A 19,951-nucleotide genomic window follows, 5' to 3' on the forward strand; every position below is an offset into this window, starting at 1 on the left:
CTCATTCTTCTTCTTATTCTCCTCCCCTCCCCCCCAACCTAGCTATGATTTTCACCACATTCAGACCACCATGGCTACCAGACCATAGAACCAACTTGAAGCCCTTACTACCGTCTACACAACCCACCCAACGGTTGGCCCTAGCTCCAGGTGAATTGGTCGAAATTTCTCTCTAAAATTCGCTAGTCGCACAAACCAAAATTGCTGGCAACTTTCTTTCCGACGACTCTTGACCCAAGCCCAACATATTGGTAAATTCCCCACATCATGACTCATCATATCATGGTCCCCAAACACCTACTCAACTACCCAATCAACATTTGGGGCCAAACATTTCGAACGCAGTCATCATGCAGGTTTAAGGCGAAATTTCGACGACTATGGTTGACATTATGATCACGGACCACCATATTTAGCACTCTCTCATCATGGTGAAGCTATTACAACTATGGGTCTTTAACAATTTTGCACGAATCACGCAATTAATTTTGGGATAGTTTGAAGCATACGGGTTTAGATCCCCTTTCAATTGAATAGTATTTGTATCAAATTTATATCATAAGTGTTTGGAGTTGATGACATCAATTTGTGGTGTGAGCCTTGTTGGTTTTGGCGGCGGCGATGGTGATGGAGGCATAAAGAAGGAGAGGTGAAAATGATTGAGAAATAGTTTTTCTTTTTATTTTTAATATTTTAATAATTTATTTGGACTAATTTGCATTTTTTTAAAACTTTGGGCCTATAGTTGTAATTTATTCTTTATTTTTCCTTTATTTTTTGTTTTATTTAAATAGGATGGTATATTGATCATTTCACGTTAAAAATTGGTGAAAAGGATGTCCAACGCAAAGAAATGTGAAAGGTAATGACATTTTTCACAATAAACTTGAAATGTATGGACGTTTTGTGCCACTACATATTGAAAAAATGAAAAATTAAGGATTTTATTGAAATAATTAAGCATAATAGGGCAACAATTGTTCAAAAAATAATTATTGATTGTTTGTAAGAATTCATAATCCAATCATAATTTGTAGTTAAAACTAAACATTAATTTCAATTATATATTCACAATCTATACTAATTTATTGTTCACACATTTCATGAACCTGCTACCCATTATTCATTATTAACGAAGCCTGAAATGCAAGGACAAATGTTAATTAGTCTTGTAATTAATGCCACCAAATACACATTTATAATCTATAATATATTAAAATATCACATCAAGGGAAAATCATTTTTTGGACGATTTTGACCCTCATACAATTCAATTATTTCAATAATACATTACTTCGATATGAAATAAATGCTATATCATTATTATCATTTATGAAATTTGTGTTATTAATTTTCAGTTAATTAACATTCACATTAATCTAGATTCAATGAATTTCATTTGATGAATCTTGAATTACATGAATTTAGAGTTATTATAGATAAATTTATTCATATTCATGTATCTAGATATTTTAATAGGTGTTTAAATATATTTATTAATAATTAATTTTTATGTATCAAATATAATATAAAAAGATTGCTTATTTATAGTATTTCATCATTACAAAAAAATTGAATCATAGAAATTGACTTTTAAGAGTAAAATTTATGTACAATTTTCTAATCTTAAATTTTTAAGCTAAATTTTATTTTCTTTAATTCATCCGAGACTCATCAAATCCCCCCAACAAATTGATAATTTTAGAATACGTGCAATGCACGTTCAACTTTGATTAGTAGGAAATAAATGTAGTTATAAAATGATAAAGTAGTGTTAATATAAAATGATACAAGGTTATATTATAGAGGCTGTTCTCTATGCTTTGCATATGTCCTAAACTTTTTTTTTTTTTTTTGTCCTCGTACATTGTTGTCTATATATTATGTATAGTATTAATTAAAAAAAAAAGTTTAAGAAAAACTAAAAAGAAGAAAAGTGAGACGATGCCACTATTTGTCTCAATATTGAATCTTAAATCACACACTATGTAAATTAAAAATCCAAATTAATTAACTCATTTATTATTAATGGATATGATTGAATGTCGAATCAGGTTAACCGAGTCTTTGAAATGCAGATTGACAAAATAGTTGATAAAATTATTAATGACACATTCGTAAAAATAAAAATAAAAAATAAAAAAAATTCCCTCTTCATATGTGACACTTAATTTTTTATATATAGACATAAATTATAGAAATCGTGCTAGCTGTCAATTTTAGTAATTCGTACTCAATAAGGTTATAAGGAATCCCGTAGTTTTGCCACTCAGCCTTCCAATTAAATTCATCGTGACGCCAATCTCAATTTTAAAAATTGAAGATTTGCCTACCAAAGTTGAAATAAATCTCGACCAGGCACATAAATGAGAACGTGAAAAAAAAACAAGATAAAGCTTTTGTCTTCACATCATTAACCAACGTAAAATAGTATTCGGGTCAGAGTTGGATAATGTACAAGAATTTTTTGAGCTAACGATTAATCTTCTTTTGCCATTGAACCTCTCAATCAAATTCGTCATAATAACAATCAACTTTATGAAAGGAAAGTTTTTCTATCAAGATTGAAAAAAGAAACTCGAAACTTGATTTAAAGCATCGTTGAAAAAATAAGAAAGGAGTAAAACTTTTGTCTTCACATCGTTAACCAGCTTGGGATTAAAGATTACGTCTAAGTTTTGAGTTAGAGTCCAACGGTTTGTATGGTTTTAGTCATTTCATTAATTCGTACTAAAAAATGAGCTAATGAGTCCCCTTCTTCCACCATTGGTCCTCCTAAATCCTAATCAACTTCATAGCAACACCAATGAACTTTACGAATGTAAAATTTGCCCATCAAGAATCTCGACTATACTATGATAATGAAAAAAATTGAAAAACAAAGTTTTATCCAGCATCATTTGATATTAAGATCAAATATAGGATCCGAGCTTACATTTTATCATTTACATGAATTTCGTCATTTTAGTAATTTGAACTATATATGAGCTAATGACTCTTCTATTGCAATCGAACTTCACGATCAATTTTATTATCACACCAATCAACTTATGATGGATATAGGGTTCTTCCATGGATATTATTGAGAGAATCTCGACAACATTAATTAAAAATGAAAAACAAAGAAAAAAACTTCTGTCCTCACATCATTAATCAGTGTAAGATTGAAAAATAAGAGTTCAATAATTTTCATGGATACCATAGTTCAACTCTTTCATATTGAACGACGAGCTAATGACTCTTCTTCTTGGCCTCCAAATCGAATTCCCCACAACATTGATCAACTTCATGATTGAAAGGGTTCGTCGAGATTGAAAAATACTCGACTGGTGATATTAATCCTAAATTGAAAAAAGTAGAAAACTTCTTCCATTGCATCATTAATATACCGTAAGATCAAGGGCATGTTTGATATATATTATTTGAGAATATATAATGTGAAAAGTAATTTTTTGAGAATGTTTAGTTAAAAAGTGGAAAAAAGTTATGGGTGAATGTTCAAAAATATTTTATTGGATGAATGAGTTTAAAGAAAAATGAATTTTAAAGAATATGTCAAACAAAATGCTAAAAATCATGTAAATGAATTTAACAATAAAACTCAATTGGCCCCAGTTTGATGGCCATAATTTTGAAAAAATTGATATTTTGAATGATGATTTTTTAAAAAATGTATGGTTAAAAAGTAGGAAATTTTTTTGAATTAATATATAAAATATTTTATTATGTGAATGTATGATTAAAAATAAGAAAGAAAATTAAAAAATTTTGATTTAAAAGGAAATGGAAAAAGGCTCCTGCACAGGGCATCTCACATGGAGGGTGAACCCTACATGTGGACCTCATGTGTGGGGTCCATCCTATGTGTGTGTACCTGTACAGACTCTATGCAACAGAACTTGTGCAGGTAGCACAGCCCAAAGGAAATTAACAGGGACTTCAGTTTGATGGTAATATATAAATCGTTATGAGGAAAAAATGTCCTCTCCAGTCATTCATCAATGATTATCCGTTGCGTATATAACATCCAAAGTGATGCGATTTTAGTTTCCCAAGTCTCACTACAGCGAATTGGACACAATTAACCGTAGGCGCTTCACCCTTTTTATTTTTTCCCGTTCCGTCCCGCCCTTTCACTCCGTTTCACACCGTAGAAATAGTACAGTTATTACGTGGTTTTATGCCATGTACAAATTTTTTGCCCTAATAATCAGGAGAAAGAAAAAAATAAAATTATAGGGTTAGGGCTTCATTTTAATTTTCTTCTCCCATCAAAATTTCCCTTTTCTTAATTTTCCAAATTTATTCAGCTCTTTAATCTTCGATTTCCAAAAATAATTATTTGCTTTACTGTTTCCAATTTTTTATTTTTGGAGAATCTGATCAAAATTTCAATCTTCTAGGATTTCATACTTTTCGTAGATACATTTATATGATTTCAAGATCCGAGCTGTGCATTATAATATCTACTTTTGTGGTTTAATATTAAATTCAGTACATCTTTTTCTTCTTATTTCATGGTTAAAATTTTTGTTCTTATTTGAATTTTGGCTCTTTAATAACTGCGTTCGTACAATTACAGAGTCCTTTGTAGTGCCATTAGTTTATTTACATTCAACCAAAAACTGGGTTTGCATCGGTTTATTTTAAGGCACATTCTGAAGTATATTTTTATTTGGTGGCGATTTGAGTGTAGGGAGTAATGTTTAATATCTGCATCAAATTTTCAAGTGTTATGAGCTGTTTGGGAGTTTGAAGACGCCATTAGCTTTCCTAATAATTGCTGATTTTTCAATTTTATTATTGGTAGTTTAAAATTAATAGAACATATGTACTAGAATTCTAGTTCTTTTTTGGGAAATTTTAGTAATATTTTGGAGTGAATGTATCCTTCTGGAATGGATTATGGGCGTGAAAGTGGCATCGTGTTGATTCCCACCCGTTTTGTGTGGCCTTATGGTGGGAGGAGCGTGTATATCAGTGGCTCGTTCACAGGGTGAGAACTAATTAGAGCCACAAAAAAAAAAAAAAAATTGCTAACTGTTGATTTTACAGTTTCCTTAGTTATCATTTTAGGCTACCTTTTATTTTTTTGGTTAAATTGTTTGTACGGTTGATCGAATATACTTTAATTTGTTAAAGGTGGACCCAATGGCTGATGACTCCTCTTGAGGGATGCCCTACCGTGTTTCAGACAGTTTGTAGCCTGCCACCTGGTTATCACCAGGTTAGTTATGTACTGTGGTATTGCGTTACGTATTTTTCTAGTGCTTCATTAATGACTTGCTTTTTTCATGATTACTAGATATGATCAAAGCACCTATGAAAAATTGATTGTTCAACTAAGATTTATGTTTTGGATATTTCTTTATAAAGGATGATACTGATTTCAATGAATTTGGTTTCTTTCGAGGGGAGAGTTTGTTATGATATATATCTGAAGGATGCTGCCTGTGTATTCATATATCATTAATTTTATGACCATCTAAGATATATAGATTAATGATTTGCAAAGATAAGATTTGGTCGTCCCTGTGCTGATCTTGTGTTGAACTTGGGCTTACATTTGACTGAGCGTATGAAGTTGCAAAATTTTTATGTTTTTAGTTTTAGTTATCTTTTTGTATTTTGTTGGATAATTGACACTGGGGGATTCTTTAGCCCTTGGAAGAAACCAAGTTTCTGCTGGTAAAATGGCAATATATACCTTGAATGGATGGAGGGAGGATAAAGTGTAGATTTTGCACAAGAATTGTTAAGACCGAGAAGAAAAACTACGAGCAAGTACATTTAAATAAATGTTAAATGGCATTAATCAACTAAATTTGAGGCATATGAGAAGATTTAAATGTGTGAAAAGTATTTGTTATGCCCAATTTAAATGATCAATAAGTATTTAGAATTAGAGATTTGCAATGAAAAATACACTACTACATGGGCCAGATTAGGTGGCTGACAGGATAAAATTGTGCACGTGTCTCATGTAATCTGTTTATTTTATATTAATATGTTCTTCTTAAAATGCACTTTTCTACCAGAACAAAACTGTGTTTCTTTCTCTGGTTTGTCAAATGTCGATGTTCACATTGGAAAACAAACAAAAAACCTGTGCTGTTTAGGACCTATTACTGTGTCTGGTCACACTGTGACAACGAATTCTGCTGGGGGAAGAACTTATTCTATTCAAAAAATGGAATTGTGAGAAATCTCACTTTATCATCTATTTGCCAATGTAAAATTTGTTTTGATTATGTTGGGTTGTTCCTCAAAACCATATTTTTGGGAGATTTTTAACCTTATAAATATTGTTACTTGCAGTATAAATATGTTGTAGATGGTGAATGGCGACATGATGAGCACCAGCCTTTTATTAATAGTAACTTTGGAACTGTGAACACTGTCCTTTTAGCTAGGGAATCCAATTACCTTCCTGCAATCGTAAGTCCACAAATGCCTCCTGGTTCTAGCATGGATGTCGATAATGAGACCTTTCAGCATGTGGTACGTGATTAGTGTTTTGATATATTTTCGGAAATGTTTCCTGGTACTTTGTTTTTTCTAATGTGCTTTATGATTTGATCTGATACAAAATAGCTGGCTTGACAAAAACTATAGGCTTCGAAAGTCCAATACAAACATAGCTTGTCCCATCTCAAGTAACACATCTCTTTGGTCAAACAAAAAGTCCCTGGGCGACTGAATTTAATTTTAATTGTGTTGTTACTTGTCAAGGAAATCCTAATTTTCTATAATAGTCTAAAGTGATTGAATATTTTAGATTATGCAAGTTTTTTCTGTTTGGGGCCAGCATTATTTAGCCCGGACCAGTCTGGTAAAACTGGAGAACCGAACCTTGGTCTGCACCGATCATTGTATTTGGACTGGTTGGCAAGTGAACCGCCCTTGACCCATCTTAACCAGCTAGGTTTGGGAGAACCGGTGAACTGGTTTGACAAAAATCCCGCCTGTTCATTGAAAATTTACAAAATGTAGTGCCAAGATTCTAATTAAAACCTAAGTTTTGTAAATCTGATGTGTCTGCTAGGCTGCCCCATTGGTTGATACAATACCATGTATAAAGCTTATTTGACATTATAATTTATTTAGAGTATTTTAAATTTTTATTTGTCTTACATAATGCATAATGAACAAAATTTCATGAAAAATAGAAATGAAAGCTATGAAGCACGGATGTGCCTACTGAGGCGGCATGATCGTGTCCAATATGTGTTGTCTCGTCTTGAACTGAGACTCCTTGGACGCTCCAAGATGTTTGTCCAACACGACACATGTTGTGTTTAATTATTTATGTAATTTTTAGACTTCTAGCACTTGAGGGATACTTTAGAGACACCTCGGACCCATATCCAACATGCCACGTGACACATTCTATATTGTACCATTTTGAGAAATCTTCTACAAACTTCCTGTCTAATTTTTTCTACACCTTCTGTATACATTTTTCTTTCTCTAGCATAATATGTAGTTCAACTCAAAGTTATTTTAATATAATAAATAGCTACTCATCCGAAATAAGAAATTTCACCAACCTAATTAAAGAATTTAAATTGAAGTCTTTGTGTCATACTTTTTTGAACAATCTTGTCATTTCTATGTATCTTCGTACCCTTGTCCGTACTTTGTACAATGAAAGACTAAATAACTATATAGTACAGCCATATAAATATTTAACATATATGAAAAACTTATATCATTTAATTTCTTTTAAAGAGTAAAAAGTTTAGAATATTCCAATTACTAAATAAATTTTAAGTTAGAATCCATTTTAACTTTTTACTTATGATTATATCTAGGCCTTTTTAAAAAAAAATGTTTTATTTTAATTTTGACCCGATAATGACCCGCCACTTAAACCAGTGACCTGCTGACTCGGTGCCTTGGCCATCTGGTTGTTTCCCTCTTCCAATTATATTAGATCCATCTCTCTTTGTTCACTTATTTTAGAGCGTCTTCCTGTCTGTTACAGGTTCGTGTGTCAGATGGTACATTGCACGATCCCTTTAGAAAAATTTCAGCAGAAGATTTGCAGATGTCCCTACATCATATAGCTGTATTCATGTCCACACACATGGCTTATGAGTTGCTTCCGGAATCAGGCAAGGTCTGGACAATTTGCTTCTCCATTCATTTATTTCACATTGATATCCCTCTAGTTATTGATTTGAATTTCAATGATATAATTGCATATGGATTGCAGGTCATTGCTTTGGATGTCGACTTACCTGTGAAGCAAGCATTTCGTATTCTGCACGAGCAGGTATTTCTATCATTTATTTGAAGATTGAAGCCATCTCAATTCCTCTATGTATATGAGAAATATATTACCAATTGTTGTGGGTCGAATTCTGGCGTCATCTTGTTTACTAGCTTCATTATCTTGTATAGCTTTCTGGATGAATCCTGCAATACAATCATTTGGCAGAAAGCAACATTTGATTGTCATAAATAAAATGAAAAGTCTGCTAATATTTGGGCAGTTCAGTTCCACAAACAAGCAACTTGAGATGGAACAAGAAAATGAAAAATAAATTGAAATTAATGCGACCATCACAATTTTCTGTTCTTTGAGTTGCTGAACTTATTATCTGACCGTCAGCTGTAGTCATCGAAATGAGAAGTATTGTTTTTACAATGCAAATAGAGCTTTCTTTATTTTTCTAAAAGGATTTTGGTGGGATTGAGATCTCATATCTTCCTCAATGCAACTAAGAACCCATAACGCTGCATTCTGCAGCCAGCCAAGTTGTTAAATTGCCAATTCTTTAAGCTACCTTACCTCCAAGGAAAAAGTGTTTGAACTGTATCTATCATTTATCCATTCTTTTTGATGCTTATGTGCATTTACATTCTTTGGATACTGCATTTATATCCGGCTCATTTGACTGAGGTTCTTTCAGGGAATACCTATGGCTCCTTTATGGGACTTCAGCAAGGGGAAGTTTGTAGGAGTTCTTAGTGCACTGGATTTTATTTTAATTATGAGGGAGGTATGTTAGCTCTTTCACCATTTTTTGCAATGTAGATACTGAATATTAGCTTTGTAAGCTTTTTTGTCCTTCTGAGTTTGTTTCTTTCTTACTTTTCTAATGAGTAATTAGAGTTTCATGCACGACTTTGTTTACTTTTTATTAGATATAAATTTATGGTTTTGTTATTATTTGTTTTCCTCAGAGGAAATATTTGTCCCCGTTTACAGGTTGCCTAGTCTCTGATTTTTCAACATTATAATCTGGAAGGGAATATAGATATCTTTAGGTCCTTAAAAAGTGTTATTTATAGTATTTCTATTGGAACTCTATACAATGCAATGTCTGCGAAAATTAGGGATAAACACGAATATCTTTTATTATGACTTCATTCTACTAAGATTAAGAACTGCAGGCAGGGGTGGGTTAAAGGTGCTAACCATACTTTTGGTATTCCTATAAGATTTTGTACCAGCATACCTATTCACAGGCTTAAACTGTGGTTTTCCTAATGTTCTCTGATGCATATGGCAGCTTGGAAATCATGGTTCCAATCTCACGGAGGAAGAGCTTGAGACACACACAATATCTGCTTGGAAAGAAGCGAAATCATACATGAACAGACAAGTAAACGAGCAACAGGTTGCGTTTTTAGGACATCTTGTGCATGTGAGTGTTGGTTCTATTTGTCAAACCTCAACATACGGAATTTTGTGTTTGTGTTTTCTGTTTCACAAATGGACAGGCTGGATAATATATATACGAAACTACAAAGTATAAATTTGAACCAGTTAAAGATAAAATTTTAGTTGTACTGTTTTTGTCCTGATGATGCCTAGTTGCCCAATATAGATGAAACCATTTAATGTTTATTCTGTTTTTGCCTTGGGTATTTATGCATTTAGAATATCTTAGTAAATTATACAGGTTATGAAGAGGATAGGAGTTGAGTTGATGGATCATGAACGAGATTTAATGACTGGGCATGTCAATTATGCTTACGCTGGTTGAAAGAGTTGTTTTTCTTTCTTTTGCAACAAATTTTGTAACTACAGTCATATCTCGTATTAACCATACCTACAGGCTCGAGTCAAATTTGTTAAGTATATCTTTTTTTGATAGGTAATTAGATAATTTTATTAATCAAAATATGTTAATTATATCTAGCAAGCAACATTTTTTATGCTACTTTTGATCTTGATTAACATACATTGTACTATTATTCAGGCTGGGCCAGATGATAACATCAAAGAAGTTGCACTGAAAATTTTGCAAAACAATGTGGCTACAGTTCCTATTATTCATTCACCTTCAGAGGATGGATTATACCCACAGCTGCTACATTTAGCTTCTCTTTCTGCAGTACTAAAATGTGAGGAACATAATCACACAATCTTATATGTATAGACTTAATAGTTTTTGGTATCCTGTGATGATAGAGAGGAGAGTAGGAGGATAGTGCTCTACCCATTTTTTCTTAGTCTCACGTTGCCCGTCCACTTCTTCAAAGTTGGACTGTTATGATAGCTTATCAGGGGAACAGATCTCAAGCAGAAAAGAGGAAAAATACAAAATAGAGAAAAGGAAGGAAAGAAGAGTTGGCTGGTAAAGTTATGCACTTTATCCAGCAGGATAATGCTGTTTCCTTGCTGGATCAAGACATCCGCAAAAATTTGGGAAAAAAGTTTATTTTACCCTGTTGGCTCTGTGCAGGTCCTCGATCAAGCTTTTTTCTGTCTTTGTTCTTTAAAATTGAGGAAGTGAACTCTCGTGTACCCGTCGTCCAAGAGAATTGAGTAGAGCATATCCTCCTGCAGTCATGCTTTGGGTGTGTGGGCCAGAAAGTGATGCATTTTATCTTCATGACCGACGTTTTCTGACTTTTTACAGGTCTTTGTCGGTATTTCAGACATTCACTAGGGTTATTGCCAGCACTTCAAATGCCAATTTGTGAAATCCCTGTTGGAACTTGGGTTCCCAGAATTGAAGAGCCAAATGTTCAGCCGTTGGCTGTGTTGAGGCCGAGTGCTTCCCTTAGCGATGCACTGAATTTGTTAGTTCAAGGTGTGCATTTAATTCATTGAAGAGTTGGATACCCGAATTCCTTTTCCAGAAATTCTTAATAACTGCTGGCATTTTTTTGAATTTGTTTAATATTAAATTCCTGAATTCAATGCTCTTTAGGTACATCTTGTTGGTTAAAGAAGGAATTGTTTGGTATATAGTATATGTAGGCATCATCCTAAGGAATTGCTTTAAACAGTAACCATTTCGAAGTGTATATGTATGAAGCATTTAAATTTGGAAATAAAATTGTCTTGTATAGCCTGTCTTATGCTCGGCTTCTTTGCAGCTCGAGTAAGTTCAATTCCCATTGTTGACGAAAATTATTCATTGCTGGACGTATATTCTCGAAGGTTAGCAATGCAGTAATGGTACATAGGAAATTTTGTTTGTAGCTCTCTGGTTTGCGCCAGTCTCGTTTTCATAGTTTAAGCTTACTGTGCTCTTTTGACAGCGATATCACTGCTTTGGCCAAGGACAAAAGTTATGTGCACATCAATCTTGACGAAATGACTATTCATCAGGTTAGCACATTGAATGTGTTGCATACAATATCAATGGATCTTACAAGTTTTAGCTTTATCGCAATTCAGTGTTTTGGATATATTTGATACCTTCATTTACTAGTCCAAATCAGATATAAAGCATATCTGACTATGTCCCTGAGCTACCAGCTTTTTGAATTTCAGGCACTGCAGCTTGGAGAAAACCCTCATTCGCCTTGTGGGAATAACATTCAAAGATTTTACATGTGTTTGAGGTCGGACCCTCTGTTTAAAGTAATGGAGAAATTATCCAAGCCAGGTTAACTTTTCATCTCCTTGTGCTTTTCAAAATAATTCTCTGTCATTGGTCATTCGTTCCTTTCTCAGGCAAGTGTACAAATGTAGCTTGATTAAGGTTAAGCCTCGCGCATAATACACTGTATCTTTTGGTCAACTTGTTTCAATGCATGAGCTCTTTTGGGTAAAAAAACAATTTTAGGCACTCAACTTGTAGATACGTTTGTGTTAGTTGCTGAACTGGTAATTGAAGTTTGCTTCTTTGTTTCCGTTTGGCACTCAATTTAAATCCTTTAGTTTTTGAAACAAAATATCTGACTTGGACGCCCTCCATGTTGATTCAACATCAAATTGTCACAAATATTCCATTAGAAAAACTATGATTCAACATCATATTGTCACAAATATTCCATTAGAAAAACTATGATTCAACATCATATTGTCACAAATATTCCATTAGAAAAACTATGATTCAACATCATATTGTCACAAATATTCCATTAGAAAAACTATGATTCAACATCATATTGTCACAAATATTCCATTAGAAAAACTAACCGATTTTAACAGGAGGACCAGAAAGCAAAAACTAATGGCTTTTTAACTCTATTTGTTTTTCAGGTGTTCGACGGCTCATTGTCGTGGAGGCTGGAAGCAAGCGCATAGAAGGCATTGTTTCGCTGAGCGATATTTTTAGGTTTCTCTTGGGACTTTGAAAAGCTGGCAAGCGTGTATTTCATCATGGCATCGAAATGCTAATCCAACTCCTGGTGGAAGTTGTGTTCTTATGCTGTCTGATCTAGATTCTTTTGTATATAACATACAATTGGATTGGCCTTGACCTTGAAGAGGGACAGGTTTATTAGGTGAATATGCTCAGGAATGAAGCATGTAAATTGTAATGGTGGGATTTTCCTGGATCCTTCTGGTTTCCCCTCACCCTGAATTGTGTGGCTAATATAGCTGCCATTTTTGTGGAAAAGAAAGTGGGGGCTGTTAACAGTTCCTGCTATTTCCGGTGTTTTATGCGTAGTTCTTGGCCTTGTTCTGGTTAAAAAATCAGTCTTGGAAAAAAATGTATTGATTTGGAGAATTTTCAGTCGAGAAATATTTTTTTACTATGAAATGCTGAATTGCTGCTAATGTAACAAAAAGTCACAAATAATAGTGTGAGATTATTACGTGGCAATTTGAAAGTACATTACTGAGTTAATTGTCCCGATAATCACTGAACTTATGTTTGTGCTTTTGATTGATCACTAAAGTTTTAGATATCGAGTTTTGGCTAGTAAATTTATCAAAATGTTGGATGTTATTCAATGGCATGACATTCGTTACTCAACTTTTAACGCTATAACGGAATTAGTGACATGGTAGATGGAATGCACAAGTGGCGTAACTCACCGCACACCAAATTGTCCTGTAAGAAAAAAGTTTTCGATTGTTCATTATACTTTTAAAGACGTTTTTTATTGTTCACTATAATTTAAGATGGTTGAGTTTTGTTCACTAAATTTGTAAAAGTGGTGCTAGCCCGTTCTAAAAATTTAGAAATGTTACAAGTATCATTTTCATACAACAAAATAATTTTGCAACATGTTATAAGGGAATGTTCAAAGATATTTTGCAATATACTTGAGTTCTGTTGTATTTCTTTTCATGTTTGATCTATGATCTACATTACTAGCAATAAAATATTAAAGATTCTGATAATTAATTTTAACAAAAATATGTATGACATTCACAAAAATAAAAAAAATAAAAAAATAAAAATCCATAATCTATATTAGCAACAAAAAACATACACCAAAAACCGTCAATATTCACGTGGAGCAAAAAACATGTGCCTAAAACCATAAAGTAAATCCAATATTTCTGGTGTATGTGTTTTGGATTGTTTTTGGAATATGTTTTTGGCTGTACAGAAATATTGGATGGTTTTTGATGCATGCTTTTTGCCGTTAATGTATATTATGAATTTTTTTGTGAATGTCATACATATTTTTTCTTAAAATTAGTCATCAAAATCGTCAATATTTTCTTCTTGCTAATATAAATTATAGATCAAATATGGAGAGAATTGCAGCAAAACTCAAGTATATTGCAAAATGTGTTGAAATGTTCCCTTATAACATGTTACGAAATTATTTTGTTATATGAAAATGATACTTGGAACAACATTCCTAAATTTTCAGAATAGGTCGACATTAGTTTTACAAGTTTAGTGGCCAAAACATGATCAACTTAAAATATAGTGAGCAATCAAAGACCATTTTTTTAAAGTACAGTAAGCAATCAAATATGCTTATTGTTACATGGCAATTTGGTGTGGCGTGAGTTATGTCACATGTGCATTATGTCTGTCATATCACCATTTTCGTTAGAGTTGAATAATGGACATCATGGCAACATCCAACATTTTAATATGTTTAGTGGTCAAAATTCGACATCTAAAACTTTAGTGAGTAGTCGAGAACATAGATATAAGTTCAATGATTTTTGGGACTATTAACTCTAAATTAGTTCTAAAATTGAAATTAAATTTTGTTTAAAATTTTTTAGTCTAAGTTTCAAAAAGTTTTTAGTCTAAGCCTATCTACAAAAAAGATATTTTTTTAAACTTATTTTTAATTACATAATTTTTTTAATAAAATAATTTTACACCTTAATTCGTAACTACGTGTAGGGTGGAAGAAAATAATTTTTTTATATTTTTGTTGTTTAAAGTTCGTTTCACTTTTAAACTTTTATTTTCTATTATCTTTTGAAGTCATTTGACGAAATTGTCACTTGAAATAAAAACAAAATAAGAGCGATTGCACAAAATTTACTGTCCTTTTAAACTTATTTTGTCCAGAAGGATCATTTGTGGAAAAAAAAAAAAGAATTTAAAAAAAATAAAATAAAATCTTGAGACCATTAACACTACATTTAAAAGATTTGAACCAAAAATTCAATTTGGGCAAAAGTTTGGAACCATTTGCACCAATTTCCCTACCGCGTACATAAGTTTTACATAGACTAGGTCACCAGACAGAAATGGAAGGACTTACGGAAGATGAGAAAAGGGCACTGAGAGGAAGCAAATTTGCGCCTCTTCCATCTGCTTCCGCTCCTTCCCGATCCCTACCAAGGTTTCCACCCATGTATCTATGAATTTACTGCGTGTGATTACAATAGTTGTGTTTATATATACTCGCATGTGATATCTGTATGCATGAGTATAAAATTGGGTGTAATATGTAGGTTAGCTCACCCTGGGGGGCCAGTGAAGACTAATAAGGCGGCAGCATTGGCGAAATTTCTTGAACGGAAGCTTCAGGATCCAAGTGGGTTGGCCTCTGTCGACCCAAAGCTTGTTGAATTGGCTGTGAAAAATGCCAAACAAACTGTTCAATCCAGTATGAATTTCTCATCTTTTTTCTTTGAATAATGCTTGTGGTACATGGAGGTGTCCAACGGGGTGTCCAAAATGGACACCCGGCGCCTCGGCCAATGGGCCCCGGCGTGGCAGGGCCGAGGCGCCATGGACACCCCGTTGGATACTGCAATGTACCCATAGCATGATTGTTTTTCTTTATGCTCAAATGGACACCCTGTTGGATACCGCAATGTACCCATAGCATGATTGTTTTTCTTTATGCTCAAGTATTTGTGTTTAATTTTAGTATTATAAAAGCTAGTATGCAAGAATTATCTTTCTTTTGGGCCAGTTTTCTGGATATTTGTTATGCTTATTGAATTGGGTTTGTGAAATAGTTTTGTGTATGTTTGTTTTTCAGACGTTGGGTATTGTTTGTTATAGGCTGTGTTGTTGGCTTGGGATGGATCTGAGGGCTGAAGAATTGAATCTGAGCAGATTCCTCCTCTGGAACTAGGTCAATGGAACTTATTTTCATTATTCCTTTGTGTTTTATTTCGTTAATTCTGCATAACACCGTACCTTTTACCTTCCTGTTTGCCGAGGGATCTTTGAGATGAACTAATTTATCATCTTGGGTGAAATTGTGTATATTCCTGTTAGTCATGACTCCAATTCCTTTCTCGTCTTCTTTCTTCCAAGGAGGGATCTGCCATTATCGGTCATTGTGATGATAGTGCTAGTTATTTTCCAGTGGCCTTTGTCATCCTTTGTGCACTGATCTGGTCTGGACTTGACCTGTTTTTAAACCTCCACTATTTCAGATGATAGTTATGGACATCCATGTCCGGTAATGCCCGAAAATATGAACACTCCTTTCACTTTAGAGAGAATAAAACTTCAACAATTCATAAATCCTGATTTGTAAAGTTGAAAATGTGCCTCGCCTACATGTTTTGTTCCCATCCTTAACAATTCGTCACCCTGAGAGAGTTAAAGTTCAAAAAAGGATCAAGACCAGATTGGTGTATCAAGTATGGCAAAGACAATTGCAAAATTACTTGAAGTATCACTGAGATCACAGATTTTGGTAGAAAGAAAACCATTGTTTACCTTTTAAAAAGAAAACACGAGAAAGGAATTGGTCTCAAGACTCTAATTAGATTGTGCATGACGTCACCCTAGACGAGAGTTTAGATCCTCTCAGAGATCCTATGTCAAACAAGAAGGCAAATGGTATTGCATTAAGCAGAATTTACGAAGATAAAGAAAATAAAAGACAAATGGAATAATTAAAGTGATTTTTGCGATAGTAGTTCATGAGAGGACATGTTGTAAGATGCAACTCTTGGCAACAAGATGATACCAATTTTTTAATAAGTCTTGCAATAGCAATTGGGATGCTTCTACTTTTGACCAACTAAATCCCTTCGATTTCTTTACTCTCCAAATTATTGGGCTTGCCATATCAACATATGAAGCCAAGTATGTAGCAGCAGCCTCAAGTGTATGTCAATTTGATAATTTTCACTTATCAACTTAGTGATGAATCAATGCGACATGGTAGAAATAACCACTTTAATATGGCGTTTAAATTCCACGCAATCAAGAGTAGAAGAGTGATCTATTTTACATGTTTGAAGATCAAGTGGCAGATCCATTCACAGAAGCATTTAAGCTGGATTCTTTCGTTAAGTTCAAGAATATGATTGGAGTCGGCAAAATCTGACTTAAGTTGATGATAATGATAACCCTGATTTTGCCCTAGTCTAGATAGAATTATAGTGTCTATCTGATAGCAAAGTTGTTGGACTTGATACTATTTCATCATTGTTCTGGTCCTGTAAACGCAAGACTGTTGTGGGCAATTTTTATTTAGAGTGAACTGAATAAAATTTATATATTTCCCTCTAAAATATTTTTCTTTATCCGTATATTGCTGTAATTCCATCAGGAATTGGAAATGTCGATTCAAATTTGGTAACCTGGATTTAAATGAGCCAATTGCAGCCTCTGTATAACCTTCCCTAATTAATTACCCCTCATTATTATTCTGGACATCAGTTCACATTCTTGTCTTCACTGCATATATTCTACGTGAGTTCCATTAACTCATATTGCCTAATCAAGATGGCGAAATTTAGTTGTTGCCGTAAGTGGTTGTTACTTATTGTGGGAAAGTTGATTTCTTGTTTTGTTCTTCCAATGCGAATTATTCAGGTTGGGCCTCAACTTCAGGAAGGATAGTTCATTACGTTAATTATTTTAGCGACTCTGAGGTGTGTTATTGTATTTGATGGTCATTTCAAAAGCATGAGAATTTTGTTTTATATTTGATCTCTTCTCTGTACTCAACTATATGGACTACCGGATTTCTTGGGAACTTGACAGGATCCTGTAGAAGAGGAGGAGGTAAAGACCTCTTTGTCAAAGAAACACAAGAAGAAGAAGAAGAAGAAGAAGAAGGAGGAGGAGGAGGAGGAAAAGAATAGAAACAATAAACAGAAAGTATTCTTTTTGGCTTTCATTTTACTTCATTGTCATATTCGATGGCATTCAATTGCTGAGTTCAGCTTGGCTTTAAATCTATCTTTTGCAGAAATTGGAGGACTCTGGTTGTGATACATCAAAAAGACGTGACAAGAAGCTGAAATTATGATCATATGAGATTTAGGAGGAGATTCTTCCAGGCTTTAGAAGCTGAAAGATACCGACTAGAGAGAGAGGCGTTTTCCTCGCTTTTTAAAAAAAAAATAAAAATGGCTGGAATATATAACAAGAACTAGACTAATTACTGGTTAGATTTCGTTGGCATTCCTATTATTCATCGGGTGACTTGAAAAGCCATGCTAGTTGCCATTTATGTTTCCCTACTTTTTGAAATTCATGGTTTTGCCAACATTTTCGAAGATGCCAGGGAATGACAAGACATGGGATGGTAGGCTTGACGTGATTCTTTTTTCTTGCTATCTATCTGATGAGCTTTTCGCTATGTTCAAAAAAAGGTTTAGATGATCAATTATTCCGTGTGTACAGGGAATAATTTCATAGATGTTCTATAGGGCAGTCACATGGGGTGGGCCTCCATGTGGGCTCCATTGCTGTGTGTATTCTATAAAATATCTGTATAAATTTGGGCAACTTAACAAAAAATCCTTAAAATCAGAGATGTTTTGAAAAATCATATGAAAAGTTTTTTGAAAATAAAAAATACTGTATAAAATGAAAAAGTGACACAATGTCACTTTTTTTTAAAGAAAATAAAAAAGTGACACAAACTTAAAAAAATGACAAACACAAAAAAAGTGACAACCGCTTAAAATTAGAGTTGTTTTGAAAAATCTTATGAAAAGTTTTTTGGAATTAAAAAATACTGGGTAAAATGAAAAAGTGACACATTATCACTCTTTTTTATAAAAAAAATTTGTCATTTTAAAAAAACAATAATAAAAAAGTGATACAAAATCCAAAAAATGACACAAAAATAGCACCATTCATTTGTGCAGAACCAGTAATCATATTCTTAACATAATCAGCATATCCAGAACAATTCACACGATCATAATAACGGTTTTTAACATAATCAGCATGTCCATTGGACATGCTAATTAAATTAAGAAAATATAACATATCATGTCACTTTTTATTTTATTAAATAAGTGACAAAAATTTAAAAGATGACGAAAACTCTAAAAACGTGACAATGTCACTTTTGAAAGTTTAGTGTCACATTTTTATTAAAAAATGACATACAATGTCACTTATATTAAAAAGTGATATTTGTTATTAAACAAAATTGATAGAAATTTCAAGAACGTGATTGATAAAAAAGTGACAAACATTAAAAAAAAGAGACAAAATTTAAAAAAAGTGACAAATACTAAAAAAAGCGACAAAAATTTAAAAAGGTGATGAAAATTTAAAAAGTGTCTAAAATTTAAAAGAGTGACACAAATTGAAAAAAGCTACACAGATTTAAAAAAAAAAAAGACAGAAAATAAAAAGTGACAAACAGTCAAAAAAGTGAAGTAAATTAAAAAAAAGTGACAAAACTTAAAAAAAGTGATGAAACATCGATTAAAACATTAAAATATATCATTTTATGCAAATTCAATCGAAACTACAATTGAAAATGCCCAACAACTACCTGCATAAAATTGATTCAATGCAAACACAATCATTACAAACATAAATACTCTTTAAGCCAAACCAAGGAATTGCCACAGAAGCATCAGACGAGAAACACTCGAATGATCTAATGGATTGCGAGATAGAACATGGTTCATGATTGTAGTTCCATACGTAAAAAAAAATCCAATTGAAACCTATGTTTGTCACTTAAAAAAAGTGATTGAAATTTTTAAAAAGTAACAAAATTAAAAAAAGTGACCAGCATTAGTCAAGAAAGTGACAAAAATTCAAAAAAGTGACAACACTAATAAAAACCTATGTTTGTCACTCAAAAAAAGTGACGGAATTTCAAAAAATTAACAAACAATAAAAAAGTTTTTAAGTTTTAAAAAAGTGACAAATACACAAACAAAAAGGAACAAAACACCAATCAAAACCTATATTTGTTACACAAAAAGAAACAGAAATTTAAAAAATGTAACAAACAATAAAAAGTGACAAAAAATTTAAACCCAAAAAAAAATGGCAAGCACTATCCAAAAATGTGGCAATTATTCAAAAAGTTACGAAAACTAAAAAAGTGACAAATTATCGATTAAAACCTATGTGTCACTCTAAAAGTGACA

At 32.9% G+C, this 19,951-nt stretch overlaps 2 protein-coding genes across 3 annotated transcripts; both read left to right on the forward strand.

Moving 5' to 3' along the window:
• Nucleotides 1-4,159: 4,159 nt before the first annotated feature.
• On the forward strand, nt 4,160-13,032 carry LOC111366020 (sucrose nonfermenting 4-like protein). 2 transcript variants are annotated; one of them, XM_022986637.1, is made up of 13 exons: nt 4,160-4,996; nt 5,143-5,227; nt 6,319-6,438; nt 7,988-8,122; nt 8,219-8,278; nt 8,919-9,008; nt 9,522-9,656; nt 10,215-10,359; nt 10,878-11,051; nt 11,341-11,404; nt 11,506-11,575; nt 11,741-11,855; nt 12,455-13,032. In XM_022986637.1, the coding sequence occupies exons 1-13, from the start codon at nt 4,884-4,886 to the stop codon at nt 12,547-12,549; spliced, it is 1,401 nt and encodes a 466-aa protein (XP_022842405.1). In that variant the 5' UTR covers nt 4,160-4,883; the 3' UTR covers nt 12,550-13,032. The 2 variants fall into 2 exon arrangements, with proteins under 2 accessions (XP_022842405.1, XP_022842404.1); XM_022986636.1 differs by having other exon boundaries at nt 4,161-4,996; nt 6,319-6,501.
• A 1,840-nt stretch (nt 13,033-14,872) lies between these two features.
• Nucleotides 14,873-18,216, forward strand: LOC111366021 (protein PXR1). The gene is made up of 5 exons (XM_022986638.1): nt 14,873-14,967; nt 15,080-15,234; nt 17,415-17,473; nt 17,586-17,702; nt 17,794-18,216. The coding sequence occupies exons 1-5, from the start codon at nt 14,873-14,875 to the stop codon at nt 17,851-17,853; spliced, it is 486 nt and encodes a 161-aa protein (XP_022842406.1). The 3' UTR covers nt 17,854-18,216.
• Nucleotides 18,217-19,951: the final 1,735 nt, after the last annotated feature.

This window comes from Olea europaea, chromosome 17 (assembly GCF_002742605.1).
Source record: "Olea europaea var. sylvestris chromosome 17, O_europaea_v1, whole genome shotgun sequence".
Taxonomy (NCBI): Eukaryota; Viridiplantae; Streptophyta; class Magnoliopsida; order Lamiales; family Oleaceae; genus Olea; species Olea europaea.

Bases quoted from the DNA above. Each gene is read 5' to 3' on its own strand.
- LOC111366020 (XM_022986636.1), top strand. From the start codon at position 4,884: ATGTATCCTTCTGGAATGGATTATGGGCGTGAAAGTGGCATCGTGTTG. The intron at 5,228-6,318 runs GTTAGTTATGTA...TGTTACTTGCAG, and splicing joins TGCCACCTGGTTATCACCAG to TATAAATATGTTGTAGATGG. The intron at 11,405-11,505 runs GTTAGCAATGCA...CTCTTTTGACAG, and splicing joins CTGGACGTATATTCTCGAAG to CGATATCACTGCTTTGGCCA.
- LOC111366021 (XM_022986638.1), top strand. From the start codon at position 14,873: ATGGAAGGACTTACGGAAGATGAGAAAAGGGCACTGAGAGGAAGCAAA. The intron at 15,235-17,414 runs GTATGAATTTCT...CGAATTATTCAG, and splicing joins CAAACAAACTGTTCAATCCA to GTTGGGCCTCAACTTCAGGA. The intron at 17,703-17,793 runs GTATTCTTTTTG...TATCTTTTGCAG, and splicing joins ATAGAAACAATAAACAGAAA to AAATTGGAGGACTCTGGTTG.